Here is a 19,666-nt window from a genome sequence, read left to right on the forward strand (position 1 = left end):
GCCCAGAGCAGACTGTCTGCTCGTCTGCGGGGAGAGCAGGCTAAGCTCCCCTAGAGGCTCTTTACACTAATCGTGTGAAGAGCCTCACAATCTTAAAAAGCTATTGTTAAAGGTTACCAAATGACTCTTTATTGACCAGGCAACCCTCTGTTTAAACCTCGAAGAATTTCTGTGTTTCATGTTCAATAAAATAATGTCTCAGGAACACACATTTTCCAAAATCTAATATATCATTCCTCTGTCAGGGATGTATCTCCATTTCCCCCATATCCTGCAATTTATACAAAATACCTAATATTCTAATGGAGAATAATGTAGCATTTTGTGCAAGCTAAATTTTCTTCTTCACAGTTTGGTAAAGTTTTCATTTTCTTTTTCCTCTTGTGATATCTTTTTGCATAAGCTGGTGGAGTGACATCAACAGTTAGTTGGGCCATAGGGTTAGCTACAGAATATGTTCAGCAGTGCTCAAGAGGCGAACTACCAAATCAATCTGTGGCAGGAATGCCGTTTCAAGGGTGGACAATACTGGTGCTTTCTCAAAGTCCAAAGATCTTAAACCGTCCTCTAGTTCCACATAAGAATCACAAGCCAACAAAGGAGGTTTAGGAGGGATAAAGAAATGCTAAGCAGTGCTTACCCAGTTATCCAGTTCTGTTATGCTAAGGTTTGATTTTATGATACTGGTTGTTAGCCACTTGGGGGTCTCACCATGTAGAATGGAAGGTGCAGGAGATATGAGTGAGTGAGTGAGTGAGTGTGTGTGTATAATACATTATTCATCGTATTTATTAATACAATGAATAACATTGTTGTGATTTTAAACAAAGGGCATTTGCTTAATCAAGGACTGCACAACTTCAGCCCTCCAGCTGTTTTTTGGACTGCCATAATCCCCAGCCTCAGTGGCCAATAGTCAGGGCTAATAGGAGTTGTAGCTGTGCAGCTCTAGCTTAAGCTTTCTTACTCCTTGTCCTGTGGACACCTCCGTGTGGTGGATCTTGTTTCCTCCTCCTCTCTGCTTGGAGCAGATTTGCATAACCTCTGGGAGCACCATTTAAAAAAAAAAAAACATGTGCAAGTCTTGCACTGATTGGTTGGTTCCATGCTCATGGTCAGTCGTGTACAGTTACTGCATGCAGAATTAATCTTTTTGTATGCTTCTGCAAACACTATTTTAAAAGTTTCTCAAGCCGTTGGAAAAAAACGTTTACAAAAAGGTTACCCTTACACATGAGGACTGCAGGTGACCAGCTGGCCCTGAGCAGGAATCTTTGTGTGTGTGATTTTTAAGTAGCTGCCATGCACCCAGTGGTCAAGTTAACTGAAACTATGGCACACTATCATCTGGATATTCATAGCTCAAACTGTTCTGCTTAATAGTCAGCTCTGCCATAGGCATAACTGGAAGACCACCGTGTTCATGGCATCTTGTCCTGATATGCAGGTCCACAAATTGTGATGCTACACCGAGGTAGCACACTTTGTTGTTCAGTGTGAGTCTAACCAGCCAAATTGTGGACAGTCTAACCAGTCACAGCATCAGTGAGGTAAATCAATGGGTGTTTTCCTACCACCATATAATCATGGTATCTGGTCATGCTGTTAAAACTATTGTAATTATTAGATACAGAGATAAATGTCCCAGTTTGGAAAATATTGCATCAATGTGATATGAGGATGATGGCAATGTACATTACATTCTATCAAGAGAGGACACAGAGGGCCAGCTCACATGATCAGAATCAATGTCCATTTACCAGGAATCTGAGATTCTTGGTGGGTGCATGTTTCTGTAGAGGGTGTCATGTGGGCACTGCAGGCAGCAAACAAAAACAAACAAACAGAACCCCTCCTGATCCCAAGTTGGCAGCATGTCAACCCAATATTTAATTGGGATTGGCAATATGATATTTGAACTCGGTCTGCTGATCCCAGTTAAAGGCCAGTTGGCACACTGCCAGCTGGGGATCAAGGAGTTTTTTTGCTGCTCACACGATACGCTCCATGAGAGTACATAGCTACTGGGAATCTAAGTTTCCCAGTAAATGGACATTGATTTTGATGGTGTGAACCAGCCCGTAGATTCATTCAGGCTATCAAAATGGTGAAGCCACCATTGCTGATTCATCACTGATATGAAATTTACTGTCTTCCACTGAGGGTTCCTTTCTTATGATAAATAACTCATGAGCACACAAAAATGAACAAAACTCGCTTCATAACAAGTGTTCCACTTTTGGAGAACTGTGCTACCAAAATACACACAATCTGTACAAATTAAGAACAGGTGATAACCCTAGTCATTGCATCCTGTCCTCATCATGGCTATGATAGTGTACCAACCTGCAGAAACAGGTGTTAAATATATTTTAGAACATTGTGCCGACTACAGATCACCATGTCCCTTCCTGCCTTGTGATTCTGGCATAATCTGTGGTCTGTGGATTTACTCTTAAAATGTCATCTAGTTGTCCAGCACAAAGGGTTTTTGCACACATTACAAAGGTCTGGAATGGGGTGGGGGGGGTGGGGAAGGCATTTACTCTTGATACATTAATACAGCCTTCCACTGGATCCTGAAATGTGTATTACTCTATGCAACATTGTGTGTGAAAATGGCATGAGTATCTATTTTGACACAATTGCATGCTTGATAGCTGTTGCGTGCCATGCATTCCAAAAAACCCAGCAGCAGCAAAATAGACATGTATGATTTTCATGCTGTGAAAAAGGCCATGCTTGGAATCATTAGGAAGGGGGCTGAAAACAAAACTCCTAATATTATAATGCCCTTATACAAAACTATGGTGTGGCCACATTGGAGTACTGTGTACGGGTTCTGGTTACCATACCTCAGAAAGGACATTATAGAACTAGAGAAGGTGAAAAAGAAGGCCACTAAGATTATCAGGGGCCTTAGAGCACCTTCCTTACAAGGCAAGGTTACAACACCCTGGGTTTTTTTAATTTAGAAAAAAAGATGACTGAGGGGAGACAGAGGTCTATAGATAGACAGAGACAAAGATTTTATAGATAGAGGTCTATAAAACCATGCATGGTGTGGAGAAAGTTGATAGATAAAAAAATTTCTCCCTCTCGCATAACACTAGAACCAGGGGTTATCCAATGAAACAGATTGCCAAGAAACTGAGGACTGACAAAAGGAAGTACTTTTTCACACAACTCATTATTAACCTATGGAACTCTCTGCCACAAGATGTGGTGAGAGCCAACAGCCTGGACAGCTTTAAGGAGGGTTTAGATAAATTCATGGAGGATTATCAATGGGTACTAGTCTGAGAGCCATAGGTCACCTCCAGCCTAAGAGGCAAGAAGCCTCTAAATACCAGTTGCAGGGGAGCAACAATAGGAGAGGGCATGCCCTCATCCACCTCTTGCCTGTGGGCTTCCAAGAGGTGTCTGGTGGGCCACTGTGTGAAACAGGATGCTGGGCTGGATAGGCCTTGCACCTGATCGAGCAGAAATGTTCTTATGTTCTTATGACAATTAAGGCAAGTGTAGATATTTTCCTGCAATTATCTATGGGAGGTGGTGAAGCCATGTGAAGCTTCCTTTAATTTTGCTTGTAGCAAATGCCATCTTGCCTCACTGTTATATCTCGAATATATAATACTATTACATGAGGCCTATCATTCACTGGGCAAAGGGCATTTTGCATAGATTGTACTTATGGGAACATTCAAGAAATTAAATATATATAATAGATTTTTTAATTAATGTGCTTGCAAAAGGGAAGTAAAAGGACAGTTCGAAATTTGTAGGATTTCAGCTTCAAACATTCATTTTATTGAATAATTACCATATATGGTAAATTTGAATCACAGTAAATTTGAATCTGAGAAAGATCTGCTTCTCTTGGATATGATGTCATTTTGGAATTATTGATCTGTGTTAAATATATGTGTTAAGTATATGTTGAGAAGAACATCAGTGGTATATAGATAGATATAGATATAGATATAGATATAGATATAGATATAGATATAGATATATAGATAGATATAGATATAGATATAGATATAGATATAGATATAGATATAGATAAACCTTTTCCCCAGCATATTCTGGTGTAGAAAGTAGTGCATTCAGCTGATTTCAGTGGCAGGACTGTGTATACAAAATTTGATTATCTGTAGGTCATTGGGACACCTTAAGTGGCGCAGCAGGGAAATGCTTGACTAACAGGCAGAAGGTTGCCAGTTCGAATCCTCACTGGTACTATATTGAGCAGCAGTGATATAGGAAGATGCTGAAAGGCATCATCTCATACTGCACGGGAGGAGGCAATGGTAAACCCCTCTGTATTCTACCAAAGAAAACCCACAGGGTTTTGTGGGCTCCAGGTGTCGAAATCCACTTGACCTTTAGGTCATCAGGAAGTATGACTTTATTTCAGACAAATTCTTCAAAATATATAATAGATATTCTGTGTAGTTTATAGTATATTTTTAATAACTGAGGGCTCATTTCTTCTCCGTGTTATATTAGAAATAAGTTGCAGTGATTTCCCCCAGCCACCGTGGTCCTTATCTAAGAACACAGGAATTTCCCTGCTGGATCAGACCAAAGGTTCATCTACTCCAACATCTTTTTTTGCAACAGTGGCCAGCCAGATGCTTCTTGGAAGCATAGGAACATAGGGAGCTGCCATATATTGAGTCAGACCATTGGTCCATCTAGCTCACTGCTCAGTATTGTCTGCACAGATTGGCAGTGGCTTCTCCAAGGTTACAGGCAGGAGTCTCTCTCAGCCCTATCTGGAGATGCCAGGGAGGAAACTCGGAACCTTCAGCACATACCAACGTGATATGAGGATGATGGCAATGGCAATGTATATCATGTCTTTCCCTCTATTTCATATTTCCTTTCATGTTTGCTTGCATTTACCATGTCTTTGAGCTTTGGTATAGCCCAGGCATGGACTCTAGATGAAGTGTGTACTGGGACTCAGAGTTCTGCTGAGTAGCAGAGCCTCTCAGATGCTTCTGCTGCATCCTCTCTGGCCCTCACTGTACAGTTTATATAAAGGAGAGTTATCATTGTCTGCTCTGATAAGTTATTTCCTTGATCACCTGTTAATGGGCTGAGTTGGTTGGCTTTCTGAACTGTCTCTTTCCCAACTGTGATGTGGGTCCTCAGGATAAGGGCACTGGCAAGAGTGCATGCAGGTGCTGAGGGCCATGTTCTGCTTTCAGGGGCAGCCTTTGTGTGAGGGAAAGTGAGGCAGTGGTGACAGATAATCAGGGCACCAGCAGTGCAGCAAGATGCCCCCTGCGTTCACCACCAGAGCAGCTCTTTGGGGTCAATCTGACCCCAAGGAGCACCTCTCCTCACGCTCCTTTCGAAGCTTGCAAGAAGTGCAAGGAGAAAAGAGGGGGCCTCTAGCAGCCTTCCCTCCTCTCTGCTCCTCATGCACTTCCAAAGCTTGCAAGGATTGGTTCTGAAAGCAGCCCTGGCCATCATACCAAAAGTCATCTATATTATTAATTCTCCAAGATGGGCCATGCGAGGGGATGCCTTAGAAAGGAGGCAATTGGCTGACAGAGTTTGCAAGCAGAAGCACCTGATTGGGCAGTGGTGATTCCATATGCAGATAGGGAGGAGCCTGTGAGAGCAGAAACACCATGGTGATTGGGCAGTGGGGATTCCATATGCAGATAGGGAGGAGGAGCCTGTGGCACTGTGGTGATTGGCCAGTGGAGATTCCCTATGCAGATAAGGAGGAGGAGCCTGTGATGGTTAAGATCAGGTTGGAAGATGTTCTTGATTGTAGAGGAGAGGAATCTATATATCTATATACAAGGATAGCAGGCAGGGGTCTGCAAAAAGATGGGTCCTGAGGGAGGAAAGAGTCCCTTCAGGAGAAGGAGGATGCCGTTGTGTGAATTAAATGAGGAAACAAGATGAACAAAATCTGTTAACTCAGGGAGGGAGGGAGAGAAAAAACATGAAGGGAGGGGGAAGAAAGAGTGGGGAAGAGCGAGTGGAGGAGAGAGAAAGAGAACAAGGGAGGGGGAAGAGAGACAGAAGGAAGGGTGAGGGATGGGCCTGAGCTTGTCAGCAGCCTGAAGGGAATGAGCGACTATTACAGCACTAGCAGCAAGGAAGGGCCCAGTCAACTACTGCTGCTGTTTGGGGCTACCGAGGCTATTGTCAGAGGCAGGCAGGCAGGCAAGGGAAGGGCCCGGGACTGTCAGCTGCCTGAGGGGAACGAGCGGCCATGGTGATGGCTGCAGCGAGGAACGGCCCGGTCAACCACTGCTGCTGCTCCTGGAGGGAGGAGCAGGAGCGGGGCTCGGGTGAGGAGGTCTCTGGGGATAGGGGGCTGCAGCTTGGCCAATAGGCGGCAGCAATGCTGCAGCCACAACCAAGAAGGGGTGAGGGGGATGGAGGAGGAGCAGGAGTGCAGCTCAGGTGAGGGTGGGGAGATCTCTGAGATGAGGGGAGCCCCGCCAGCCAGGAAGAAGAGGCAGTGGCAAAGAGAAATAATGGCGGCATCGAGGAGGTGGGCAGACGGCGGGCAAAGCCCTACCAGCTGGGAGGAGGTAGGAGGTGGCAGCGGGATGGCCTGGCCCTGGCCGGCCCAATGGGAAGAGTTGTGGGGGGAGAGCGTGAGCAAGCGAGCTGCGGGAGGAGAGAGCGAGTGAGCTGCGGCGGAGAGAGCGAGCGTGTGAGCTGTGGGGGGAGAGTGAGCAAGCTTCGGGGGGAGAGCAAGTGGGCTGCGGGGGGAGAGCGAGCGGGCGAGCTGCAGGGGGAAAGCGAGCGGGCGAGCTGCAGGGGGAGAGCGGGCGAACTGCAGAGGGGAGAGCGGGCAAGCTGCGGGGGGGAGAGCAGGCGAGCAGTGGGGTGGAGCGAATGAGGGGAGAGCGAGCGGGAGCGCTGCGGGGGGGAGCAAGCGGGAGCGTTGTGGAAGGAGAGCGAGTGAGCGAGAACGCTGCAGGGGAGAGCGAGCGAGAGTGCTGCGGGGTGGAGAGCGAGAGAGAGCGCTGCGGGGGGGGTTGAGAGCGAGTGAGAGCGCTGCAGGGGGGAGCGAATGAGAGTGCTGCGGGGTGATGCTACAGGCTCAGTGCACAACTGCACAGATGCTCTGTGCGGGGTGATCTAGTTGTACAGAAAATAACACATGAAATGGGAACTGCCCCAGAGAGATGGATTTTGAAATGGGTGATTATACATCTCTCCCCGCCCCTGGATGAGTAGGAAAGCTCAGCTGCCCACTGTCACCAAGGTGAAGCAATTTAGACATGACAAAAGTGGGGGGGGGGTGGCTGCAGCTCATGGGATTGTGGCCCCTATTTTGTGCCTTGTCTTATGTTCCACAATACCTTGAGCCGTCCTTGTCTGCTTTTGGATTTCCTGCTAATCCAGGGGTGGGGAGAGATGTATAACCACCCTTATTTTAACACATTTATCAGGGGCAGTTCCCGCTTAATGAGATTGTGCACATGACTGAAAAATGCTGGCAGGGGAGGGCTGGTGGGGAGGGAGGCTCCTGCTAGCCTCCCCACACGATCGGAGTTGCTGGGATGGTGGTGCTGCGGCGAGCAGCAGGTTAGGGAGCTGGAAGAGGAAGTGCCCCGGAATCCCTCAATGCACCATGCCAGGAGCGCAGTGATCCTCCCTCAGCCAGGCGTTCTTTCCACCTGGCTCTGGGCTGCATGGAGCTCAAGCATACACACAATCCCAGCTCTGGGGTTAAAGGCGTACTCGCCCTCTTAACTCTGTCTAAAGGCCAAGGTAAAAAGAGGGTTAGACGAGGCGGCAGATCTGGGATCAGCCCTGATCCCAGCCTGGGCTGCTTAGCCTGGGTTAGGTTGCTCATGAGAATAGCTTTAATGTGTTGCTTCTATATGATGGTTTCTGACTATAACAGAAAGCCCAGATAGTCTTTGAACAAATCTGAACAAATTATATGAATGACTCATGTGCAGGTTTCTGTGGCAAACTTTCATAAGGTCATCTATGGAGACTAAATCTTACATCAGAAGTGGCCAAAACAAGAACAGAATACGTGTTACATTAAGGATTTGTAAATTGAAGTTAATTACGCTTGTGAACAGAGAGAGTCAAGGAACAGCTTCGTAACAAATGCAAACTGGATTTTGCATCTTTCTGAATATATCCCTGAAAGTTCTTATATATTGCTCAAGGATGTGAAACATCATTTATGTTTTTAAGACATTTGCATCTATATGTTATTTTGAATTCCAATAAGCTGTATACATTTTATTGATGATGATGATGATGATGATGATGGCTGACATCCTGTGCAGAGTAACATGAGCAGTTCTCAGCTGCCCTTACTGCAGCCGGTGGGTAAAACTCCACCAGGGGCGTAACAAGGTTGGAGTGGGCCCAGAGACAAAATTTTAAAATCCCCCCCCATCACTGTCTTCCTCTAATTTTTTTTTTTTTTTTTTTTTAATATTCAAGGAGGTTCAGGCAGGCATTGGGTGAGGGCCCTCTGGGCCCTCCCTCAAGGCAGGGTGCCCTGAGACAATGGTCTCCCCTTGTCCTATTATAGTTACGCCCCTGAACTCCACCAGTGGCGTTGCGCAAGAGCACTCTTGTGATAATTCTTAAAATTGTGCAGTTGCAACATTCATTGGAAATAATGGACATAGGATTATGCAACTGCTATTGAGCAACTATAGAGGTTACTGTGAGAGCGCTCTTGCACAATAGTGTGGGTGGTGCTTTACATGCCCGCAGCAGCGCAGGCAATTGAGAACCATCCTTATTACTCTGCCACCAATAATTACAACTAGCTGAACCAGCACACAGCATCTGCACCGCTGGTCTCTCCTTGTTGCTTCCCCCAACCTTCCACCCCAATCTATTACCAGTCATTTTCGCCCGCTGGCCGCCTCCTTTGCCAGGGCCCGCCGCCTCCTCCACCGCTCTCCCCCCCCAGCCCCCATGCCCGCCACAACAGCCCCAGTTGCTCGCCAGCCTCCGCCCGGCCATTTTCAGGAGCCTGCCGCCACCGCCACTCGCCCAGCCGGGCTCCTCTCGGCAGCACGGCTCAACTGCCTGCCGCCTCTTCTCCTCTCGCTGCCCCTCACTAGCTAGCCCCAGCTGCTGGAGTGGCACCCCTTCGGCCTCCTTCTCCGGGCGGGCTCCTCCAACCTCCAACCAGCATTTCCAATCCCTCAGTCCCGAACTCTCTCAGTGTGTCGCGAGAGTTCTGCCGCCAAATCCTGGGCACGCATGGTCCCAAGAGAATTAAATATATAAACTATCAGGAAAGTATAATAAACTGATGTGAACTATAAATAGAAAGCACTATTCTACCCATGACCACCACCACCACACACACATACATTTCCTAATAATATAGAGTGGATATCCTTTTGTTCAACTTTTCTGATAAGCTAGCAGGATCTACAGAATGCAGCTCCATTACAGTTACAGACAACAGGTTACTCATCCCTTTGATCCCATTTTATTTGTTTGAGGTGCCTTTTCTGTTTAGGGCAACAGGGCAGCTAGTTTTATTGTTGCAGTCTGTCTCCTGGTTGTCAAGTTGTTCTTGTGGTGACAAATGGGGCTCTTGCTTTTCAGGTGGTATTGCGAAGGGAAAGAGCTTGAAAACTCACCGGATATTCACATCATCCAGTCTGGTGAGCTGCATTCACTGATCATCGTTGAAGCTTTTGAAGAAGACACAGGACGGTACTCCTGTTTTGCTTCCAACATCTATGGGACAGACTCGACCTCTGCAGAGATTTATGTAGAAGGTAAAGATGGAAGCCTCTTTGGAATAAAAACTGCATGATAAATTAACAGTTGCAAGTTGTTCTGTGTACTTGATTTATATAGCTTTGTTGCATTGCTGATCTAAATAGAAGCCAATGGTCTAAGATTACAGTATGATCAGTAGTTCAATGAGATGTCCAGGTGTTTCAGTTTGTTTCTTCAGTTAAACTAACATGATATTCCATCCTGATAACAAAAGAGCCATGCTGCAGAGATTGAGGTGTTAGAGGATGCAATAGGCATGGGAGCTACGTACTCATGGGACACGATAGCCTCCAAAGCATTTTTTAAAAAGAGGTTTACAGTAAAAGCTAATCTATCACAAATTGGCATGGACATTGCTGAAGAGGGGATGCCTTGCAACTGTTTTTTTAATCTGGTGGGATATACATTCCTATGTGTGTTGTATAAAGAGGAAAGCTCACAACTTCCCAAGAAATTTTTAAAATATTGAAACTAAAGGATCATGTTTTGGGAATGAGGGAAGGGGTTGTTACATTGCTAATTGCTAATTGTGTCACAAACAGTATCTAGCAGATGCTTGTGGCATTTGCACAACCATAGCAATTACAGCTTAAGGGATGTGATATCCTGAGAAGTACAATGATTTCCCAGCTGTATTTCAAAATTTTGATGGCAATATTGTAGAGTAATATATACGGCAATGTACAAAGGCACATGTGTTTGTTTTTTCTTTCCCTCTGTGATCAAAACGGCTTTGCAGTATTTTTGCAGTGCTTCAGGCAATACCTGGATAAAGTTGAAACTAGCTCCCAGCACTGTTACAAGTATACAGCTGTTGCAAGCACCTATTGGAGGGTGCCTGTGGCATCACTATATCACACTTATCCACCCATGACTAAAGCAATTTTTCTTTGCATATGAGCCTATCAACTTTTCTTTGCTTATCAACTTCTTTGCACATCAATATTTCAAGGATATTTTTCTTTCAATTTCAAGGATATTTTCAAATCCACTTTCCTTCTAAAAGTGAGTGCTCCCCTTTTCCAGTACATTTTTTAAAAAAAATTCTTCATTTTTAAAAAGTGAGTAGACATTTTCTAGTGCAGACTTTTATTGCTGCACAGCTTCTTTATCATCATGACTGCCACTGTGATCAGATTCATGATCAGGCCAGTGTCATGTAGTAGTAAGGAGCAAGGTAGTCCTATTGTCCAATAGAAACAAGTGGAAACATAAATAATTGCCTTGCTGGATCAGTCCTTAGCCTTTCTAGTCCAGCATTCTGTTGCCAACAGTGGCCGGTCAGGATGCTTCTGGGTGCTGTTAACCAGAACACAAAGGTGATAGTCTGTATGTAGATCCCAAATACAAAATAATGCAACTGTAATCCTTACAAAATGTAATCCTCCCACTGTGAAAGTGCTGCCAACAACAGACATGAAGGTTGAAGTCCATGAGTTTAAGCACACCCAACTCTGTGTTGGATGCATGCACATTTATTATACAAAGAACTGGAAGTCTCGAAAGCCCCTCTTGGGGCTTATCCAGATGATCATTCAGTACATGCAGAAACCACATGCTTTCATCAGTACTAATATGCTTTAATCCTGAAGAGGGAAGTGTACATGAATATTAAGGGACACTGAGGAGAAACCTGTTAAGCACATCACCAAATGGCATGGGGATGCTGGTGTGTTGGAGTGGTTATTGTTCATGCCAAAAGGCACCTGTCACACTTACACAGTCATCTATCATGTGACACTTGCACTAGCAAAAACAGCAGTGGCTGAAGGAGAAATTGCATTTTCCTACCAACACCATATTGTATTTTGAATGTTGGCAAAGTACAGTGTTCCCACAACAGGTAATGCATCTGTTCCCACAACAGATGCATTACCTTGAGTCCAAATGTCTGGATCCAGCACCACAATAAATAACAACTGCACTTCCATTGTACAAAGAAAGAGTCATCTGGAAAAGGCCTTAATGAAGAAGTCTGCTTTTTTGTTGTTGTTAAAGAAATTAAATGGTGTCAGAGCAGTGACTTTTGCTTTTCCGTAGGAGCTTCATCATCCGAATCTGAAAGTGACACCAGTAAAGAAGAAATGGATCAGTAAGTATTGTGTAAATGGACGTCATCAGAACTTCTGATCTAATGTGTTTTCTTCTTATAATAAAGCTTAGGTATATAAAAGTGGTATATAAACAGTAGTAGTAATAGCAGCAGTAGCAGCAGCAGCAGTAGTTGTGTGTGTGTGTGTGTGTGTGTGTGTGTGTGTGTGTGTGTGTGTGTAAGAGAGAGAGAGAGAGAATGAATGAATGAATGGATGGATGGATGAATAAAAAACTTTTCCCTTTGATAACACGACTCCCGTCCATCCCATCACAATAAATTGGAGCTGGAGATGATAGGAGCTGTAGTCCAAGAACAGCTGGAGAACCTCAGGTTGACCACCCCTGGACTAGCTGGATGTCCTCACAGGCCAGGATTATGATAGATTAGGTATAAATGTATTAAAGTTTCCCTTTCTTGTTGCTAAATATTCAGCTGTCACCACATGAACCTTAATATTCTTTATTTAAAGGAAATGAGTACCACATTTACCAAAAATGTGACACACCCTGCATTTGCAAATGAGAAACTCTGATCCCTGCTGCTGTATGTTCACTCAGTACTAGATCATATCTCCCAGCTCCACCCAGATGGGTGGGGAAGCTTCATTGTTTTTTCTCCAGGAGTCACATGTCTAGTCCAGGAAAACTGGGAGGGGGGAAGTCTCCCTCATTTAATTAACCTTGTTTTGATTCTGAATGGGTAATGCAGCCACACACACTGCTTGCTATAGGGCCCTTCCAGATGTGCTGCTTGTGGACATGTGTCAACTATCACGGTCCATGGCTATGCGTTGCTCAAGTGGAGCCATTACCATCAAATGGGTGCAGTCCTGTGGGATTGTGGCCATGGTGTGGACTCAGTGGAAGGGGAGAAAGAGAACGGAGATGTGATTTTGAAAACAAAGAGGCTGTTCTCATGAGCAGCCAAGCTCAGGCTTAAGTAGCCAAGCCCGGGCTTGGCTGCTCATGACAACCGCCAAGATCCAGGTGAAGCCCAGCTGTTAGCCGAGGTTAAAGGCGCAAACAGGGGCGTAGCTATAATTGAACGAAAGGGTTCGAAGAACATGGGCCCCCAGCTCCTGAGGGCCCTCCAGCTCCATCCCTCCCTATTTTCTTCATTGTCTGGGGGGCCGCCCGAGAGAGGGATGAACATGGGCCCCCTCTCCCCTAGCTACGCCCCTGGGCGCAAACGTGCCCCTTAACCTGGCTGCCAGGTTTGTATGACAGCATTAGCTGCTTGTACCTCATGCTGACACAGAGACAGGTGCCTAGAGTGCCCATCCCCTGAGGAAATCCCCCAGGGATTCTCAGAGGCTGAGACAACAATTCCCATCCTCTGTTTACCCACATTGCCGAGAGCAGCACGGATAGTTTAGTTTAGTTTTGTTTTGTTTTGTTTTGTTGGTGTTTTTTTAAAAAAATTTTATATCCCGCTCTTCCTCCAAGGAGCCCAAAGCAGTGTACTACATACTTAGGTTTCTCCTCACAACAACCCTGTGAAGTAGGTTAGGCTGAGAGAGAAGTGACTGGCCCAGAGTCACCCAGCTAGTTTCATGGCTGAATGGGGATTTGAACCCAGGTCTCCCTGGTCCTAGTCCAGCACTCTAGCCACTACACCACGCTGGCTCCCAGCAGCGCTGGTTGTGTGGGTGCGTGACTTGCATGCTGCAGGGGCTCAGAGTGATCATCTGGGGGAAGGTAGGTTGAACCCTGCCTTCAAGCCCCCATCTACCGCTGGCTCACGTGGTCATGTGAATGGACCCGAAGAGTTGTTTTATTGAGGGATGAGGGCATAGGAAATGAAACAGTGGGTGGTTATGCACGTTTACCAAGTTGCAATACTGGGAAGGGGGATAGAGACTTCAAGGTGAAAGAAAAGAGAAAGAGAAAAAATGTTTGTCATAGCTACCTGAATTTAGTGGGGGAATTCCAGAAAGAAAGAAAGAAAGAAAGAAAGAAAGAAAGAAAGAAAGAAAGAAAGAAAGAAAGAAAGAAAAGGAGCACTAGCACCAATCCATACATACAGGGGGGGAGGATGAGAATAAATGTCCCTACGGTATTTAAGCACAGAGAAAATATAGTGGACAATGGAAGGATGATGACAACATGTGAACCCCTATAAAGAGTGAGTGAACAAAGTGTGGCAATCCCAGACAAAACATGCTATCTTGAAGTGTCCTTATTTATTTAATTTATATACCACCTGATATTTGCATCTCATATATGTTCTGGGTGTATTGTAAGTCAGCTACTGATACAATTTTAACATCTACATGAAACCACTGGGTGAGTTCATCAGGGGATTTGGAGCAGGGTGTTATCGGTATTTATTATTTATTTATTTATTCGATTTTTATACCGCCCTTCCAAAGTGGCTCAGGGTGCTGATGACACCCATATCTATTTCTCCATGACATCATCATCAGGAAATGGCAAAGCTCCCCTCAATGCCTTTCTTCAGGTAGTAATGGGGTGGATGAAGGATAATAAATTGAAACTATATCCAAACAAGGCGGAGGTACAAATGGCCTGGCATGGGAAAGGTACAAATGGTGAGGAGTCATAATTTGAAGGATGTGATAGAACTTCCTGTTCTGGACAGGGTTGCACACCCACTAAAGAAAGAAGTGAGTTGCTTGAAGGTGCTTCTGGACCCAGGCCTTACCCTGGTATCTCAGGGGCTATGGCCAGGAGCGCTTCCTATCAACTTCAGCTGATAAAACAGCTGCACCCATTCCTTGAAGATAATTATCTAAAAACTGTGGTGCATTCACTGGTAATGTCTTGGCTTGACTACAACAATGTGCTTTACATGGGGCTGCCTTCGTATGTTGTTTGGAAACTTCAGTTAGTTCAAAATGCAGCAGCCAGATTGGTCTCCAGGGTTTCTCAGAGAGACCATATTACGCCTATTCAAAACAGCAGCACTAGCTGTCAGTATGTTTCCGGGCAAAATACAAAGCGCTGGGAACTACCTTTAAAGCCCTAAATGGCGTAGGACCAGGTTACCTGGGTGTTCTTCAGTATGATCCCCATTGTACTTTAAGGTAACCAGGAGAGGTTCGTCTCTGGCTCACCTGGGGGCGACTTGGGATCGGGCCTTATCTGTAGCTGCTCCTGGGCTCTGGAATGGGCTCCCTATGGATATTAGAGGCTTAAGAGTTTTGGCAGCCATTAAAAGAGGCCTAAAAACATGTCATTTTTGCCTAGCCCTTAGTGAAAACTGAAATGATTTTAAACTGGTTTTAATGTTGTTTTAATGAGTTGTTTGCTTTTTCAAATCTATTTTTATATTTGTGAACCACCTAGAGCCATCTGGGTGTGGCGGTATAGACATCTAATATAAATAAATAAATAAATATGAATTTGCAAAATTCAGGATCAGCATTATTCTATGCTGCAAAATCTCAATTTGACCACAGCAAAACCCAGACTATACATTGGCTTTGAAAGGACAAACAGTGTTGCTGCTGGGCCCAGAGATCCAGATTATCAGTTTCACACAGTGGAAACTAGCCACAACCAAAGAGGATTTGAGTAATTAGAAGCCGTTCTGCTTTTTCTCTTCCTAAAATCTTCCCATCCAGTCCCCAACAGATATTAGATTCCAAAGGACTGGCAAATGTCAAATCTGTTTTTCAGACCAATGTATCTATTTCCAGACCTAAATATGATGGCAGATCTAATACTGATCTACCGTATGAAAGTTTCATGACTTAAGAAAGTTTATTGGCTGACACTTTGCTCAGTGAATTTTGGGTGGTTCTATGTTGCCTGTGCCGCTGTAAGCACCTACAGAAAATGCTGGCAGTCGTGTGTAAAGATTTAAACTTGCACTATCACACTTCTGCAATGCTACTTACATTGAAAATCATGTAAGTAGCATCATGGAAGTGTGATTGCACACAGGTAAGTATTGGCTCAAGAGGGCTCCTGCACAAAAATGCCAACTTCTGTAGGCACTTAGACAGCAATTTCACTGCACAACATGCCGGCCACTGTCTAGAAGAAGATCGTGTTGTTGCTCTCATTGTAAATACCTTCTCTGATATTTTTCTCCAGGTTCCAAAAACCTACAAAGATCTCTCCAAATGTGCCACCTCCTCCTGCCTATGCCACAACTACCCAACAAGAAGCACCTAAACCACAACCTTCTATGGCACATCCTGTATCAATACCAGTCCACCATGTAAGAGAGATGAATATGGTATGTCATCCAGAGAAAAGGAACTCCTAAACTTGAGTTTGTTTCCATATTATCATAAGACACTGGTCTTCAATTGTGGCACCAATACACTTATCTTTTTGTCACTGTTTGGGAGAATGTGTGTGTGTGTGTGTGTGTGTGTGTGAGAGAGAGAGAGAGAGAGAGAGAGAGAGAGAGAGAGAGAGAGAGAGAGAGAGAGAGAGAGAGAGGTGCAACTGATGGAGAAGCAAAGCAAAGGCAGAGGTGGAAGAAGGTGTTGGTACTGAACAATAGCAGTAATCAACAAGAAATGTGCTGTAATTGCTATGACCTATTAGTGTTTGGAAGCTTCCCTGTCCAGTCTCAGAGCTAGGTGGTTTGCAGCTAGGTGGCTATAGGCCACCTCCAGCTCAAAGAGGTAAGATGCCTCTAAATACCAGTTGCAGGGGAGCAACAGCAGGAGAGAGGGCATGCCCTGAGCTCTTGCCTGTGGGCTTCCCAGGGGCATCTGGTGGGCCACTGTGTGAAACAGGATGCTGGACTAGATAGGACTTGGGCCTGATCCAGCAGGGCTGTTCTTACGTCCCTTAGGCCACCTGTTCAAGACTTGCTGAAGGCTCCTGAAAGATTGATTTATGTGGTAAATAACTAAAAGTGGGGCCCCTGTTGCAGACTGAGTTAAAAATGGGTGCCAGATCTGAAAAGTTTGAAAACTACTGCCATAAAGAGCACTGTGTGCTGAAAATACTTCTGGACAGGGGAGACTTCAGAGCAACTAGTTGGAGGGAGGGCAAATGGGTGGGAAATAACATTTTTAGAGGAGTGAGGATTTTGCTATGCATTAAATACTTATAGAGGTAATTAATTACTTATTACATAATTAATTTTATTAGTTTATTTAGCTTATTAATGAGGTTTGCTTGACATTTTCAGATTTATTCAGAACATGGAACAGATTTCTCTTAGAAAATACTGCCTTTTTTGATTAGGCTAGCCCTTCTTGTCTGCTCTCCAGGCTAGTTTTTCTTCCTGTCCAAGACCACGTGGCAGGAAACACTGGGGTGGGGAGAGAGGTCAGTACCAAGCCAGCTGAAATCTGCAGGGGAGATGACCCTGCACCCCGTTGCTCACATGGAGGCAAATCTCACAATCAGAACCGCCGGAGGGAGTTCTGCAGGGAAAGCGGACTTAGCCCACTCTCCCCGCAGATGATCAAGGCTACAGCCCTGGGCAGCCGGATCAGCCACCCACATGGCTGCCGGCTCCGTCACGGCAGCCAGCGGAAGCCGCGAGGATCAGGGGTCGTGTGGCCTCCAGAAGTTCCAGGATGCGCGCGGGCCATCCTGGAGAGACCCCCAGGGCTGGGAGGCTTGTCTCCTGGCGGGGGTCTCCTCATGTGTTGCTGTGGCACGGAGCCACGGCACAGCAATACATGATCAGAAAGACAAGGTTAACGGAGTGCTTGCTCCGTTAACCCAAGCTAAGGGGAGGGATACTTTGGGAGGTTTGCTGCCAGGAGCCATGCAGCTGCCGTGGCAGCAGACGATTGGCAAAAAGCTGGCTAAAAGCCCTTAGCCCGCTTTTTGCTGATCGTGAGAATCTCCTCATGGTCTCATTCAGCCCAGTTCCTGGCCAGAAAAGTTGCTAAGGGATGGACCTGGCTCCTGGGACACTGGGGGACTCTGCTATCGACCTGGCTCTACTGAATTCTGCTACATGTTCTGGGGTAGAGGAGTGAGTGAGTGAGTGAGTGAGTGAGTGAGTGAGTGAAGCTTCTTTAAATAATGAAGGCCTTTTAAAGTTAGTACCCGCCAATATACGAATACAAATATGATGAATATTTATATGCCACTTTTCAACCAAAGTTCCCAAAAGCGGTTTACATAGATATGAAGAAATAAACAGAATATGACTGCATTGTCTAACACCTTTAACGTGTAAGACAATGCAGTCAAAAAGTTCCAGACTGGTGGGTGACAATGCAGTGAAAAGGGGAGTGGGAAATTTGGCGGTGGGGAGTGCCTGCTACCCCTTGGAGTCATCCCTGCTTCTGGGGCAAAAAGTGCTGTGTCCCATAGTCGTGCTGAATATAGTAATCCATAGAGTATGGCATTGGAGATGGTTTTAAAGTAAAAATAATACATGCAAAAGTTGTGCACAAAGATTTCTAAGAACTAGCAGCCCTGAAACATCTTAAATTGGAATGGTCACCTGGAAGGAATCTGCCTTTAGAAAGTTAAATGAGTGTACAAAGCCTCCATCGCAGATCCAATTTATCTGTGGCCTTAAATAATTTTTTTCTAAAGAGCTGGGGAAATGACATATCTACAAGGAAAGAGAAGAAGTCAAATCAAATCAAATCTTTATTTCGGTCGACGACCAGCACAAAAGATAAGAAGTAATGGGTGAAAATCTTCACTGTCTGATTTCTTCTAGACAAAATATTGGCAACATCCTGATCCATTACTCAATAAGTACTACTCAGGAATTACTCTAAAGAACTACTAAATTTCAGTAGGACTTCCTCTGATAAATATAGTCAGGATGTCAGCCCAACCATTATTTCCAAATGAGTTTCACTAAATCTTCTATATACTAATGTTGAATTAAATAAAGGTCGGATTAGATGAGATGGCAAGAGATCCATGACTGGATCTCCTGCAATTTTTTAAAAGCAAAAATCATAGGATGTTAGAGCTGGAAGGAACTGCTGATGGTCTTCTAATCCAACCCCCTGCTCTGTGCAAGAAACTGCCACATGGTAAATTGAGCCCCTGATTTGGACTGTGGCTATGGCACTGGGGGAGAAAGGGTTTAATCCTTTTCTCCAATTGTGTTTCTCCAGACTCTGCCCCCCCCCCCCACTCCACTATCTCCACCTGTTCCATGGATGAAAAGATACAGGTTCCATTCCATATCAGAACCACTAACAGCTTCTCTAGAGATTTTGTTTAAAGGGTAACATAGTTTGATTCTGTTGTAACATCCTCAGGAGAATGTCTATGCAGTTCACATGAGCAAGAATCAAGCCTCCTCCTGATCCTGAGGCTGCACGGATTTTACTTTCCAGTATGATGTTTTTCTCAAGGGACTTCTCTGTGGATCTTGTTCTGTTGAAATACAAATGTTGCATCAGAGTCAGCGCTATGTTTTCCTTATGTACTGCCTGTCAATACCTACTGCATATCTTAAATTAATTTTTGGTTTTTAATTTCCAGAGTCAAAGCCCCACTAACTATTTGCAAGGACTGGATGGGAGACCCATAATAGCTGCTCCAGTGTTTACTAAGGTAAACTGTGTTTTTTCCCTTTTCAAAATTAAAAGGAAATACATGTTATGGTAGGATCCTGACAATCTCTAAGCTTGTTGTCCACTCATAAAACATATTTCTGAGGATCAGAGAATGTACCATCAAGCTTGATTTCTAGGGTCACTTGGCTCGTCTAAAGTTTTTAAAATTAATTTATTATTACATTTCTATCCCTCTCCTCTAAGGAATTCAGGGCAACATACATGGACTCCCCCAGCCCACACACACTTTATTCTCATGACATAACCTACCTTATAAAATAGGTTAGGCTGAAAGAAAATGATAGGCCCAAGATTACCCAGTGATT

General features: G+C 44.8%; 1 protein-coding gene and 1 long non-coding RNA gene across 8 annotated transcripts in view; one reads left to right on the forward strand and one right to left on the reverse strand.

Moving 5' to 3' along the window:
- MYPN (myopalladin) overlaps positions 1-19,666 on the forward strand; it is a 123,435-nt gene that overhangs the window by 60,762 nt on the left and 43,007 nt on the right. For 5 of the 7 annotated variants that reach the window (XM_053308578.1, XM_053308577.1, XM_053308576.1 and 2 more), the window contains 4 exons: positions 9,589-9,764; positions 11,809-11,860; positions 15,925-16,069; positions 19,267-19,338. In XM_053308578.1, the coding sequence (XP_053164553.1) occupies positions 9,589-9,764; positions 11,809-11,860; positions 15,925-16,069; positions 19,267-19,338 (445 nt within the window). Of the gene's footprint in view, positions 1-5,744; positions 5,774-6,451; positions 6,570-9,588; positions 9,765-11,808; positions 11,861-15,924; positions 16,070-19,266; positions 19,339-19,666 lie in introns of those variants that run through there. The other 2 variants (XM_053308580.1, XM_053308582.1) reach the window with 2 other exon arrangements.
- LOC128350367 (uncharacterized) overlaps positions 18,394-19,666 on the reverse strand; it is a 32,225-nt gene continuing 30,952 nt past the window's right edge. The window contains exon 4 of the long non-coding RNA XR_008319292.1: positions 18,394-19,158. This is a non-coding gene — a long non-coding RNA (uncharacterized LOC128350367). The remainder of the gene's footprint in view (positions 19,159-19,666) is intronic.

This window comes from Hemicordylus capensis, chromosome 3, assembly GCF_027244095.1.
Source record: "Hemicordylus capensis ecotype Gifberg chromosome 3, rHemCap1.1.pri, whole genome shotgun sequence".
Lineage (NCBI taxonomy): Eukaryota > Metazoa > Chordata > Lepidosauria > Squamata > Cordylidae > Hemicordylus > Hemicordylus capensis.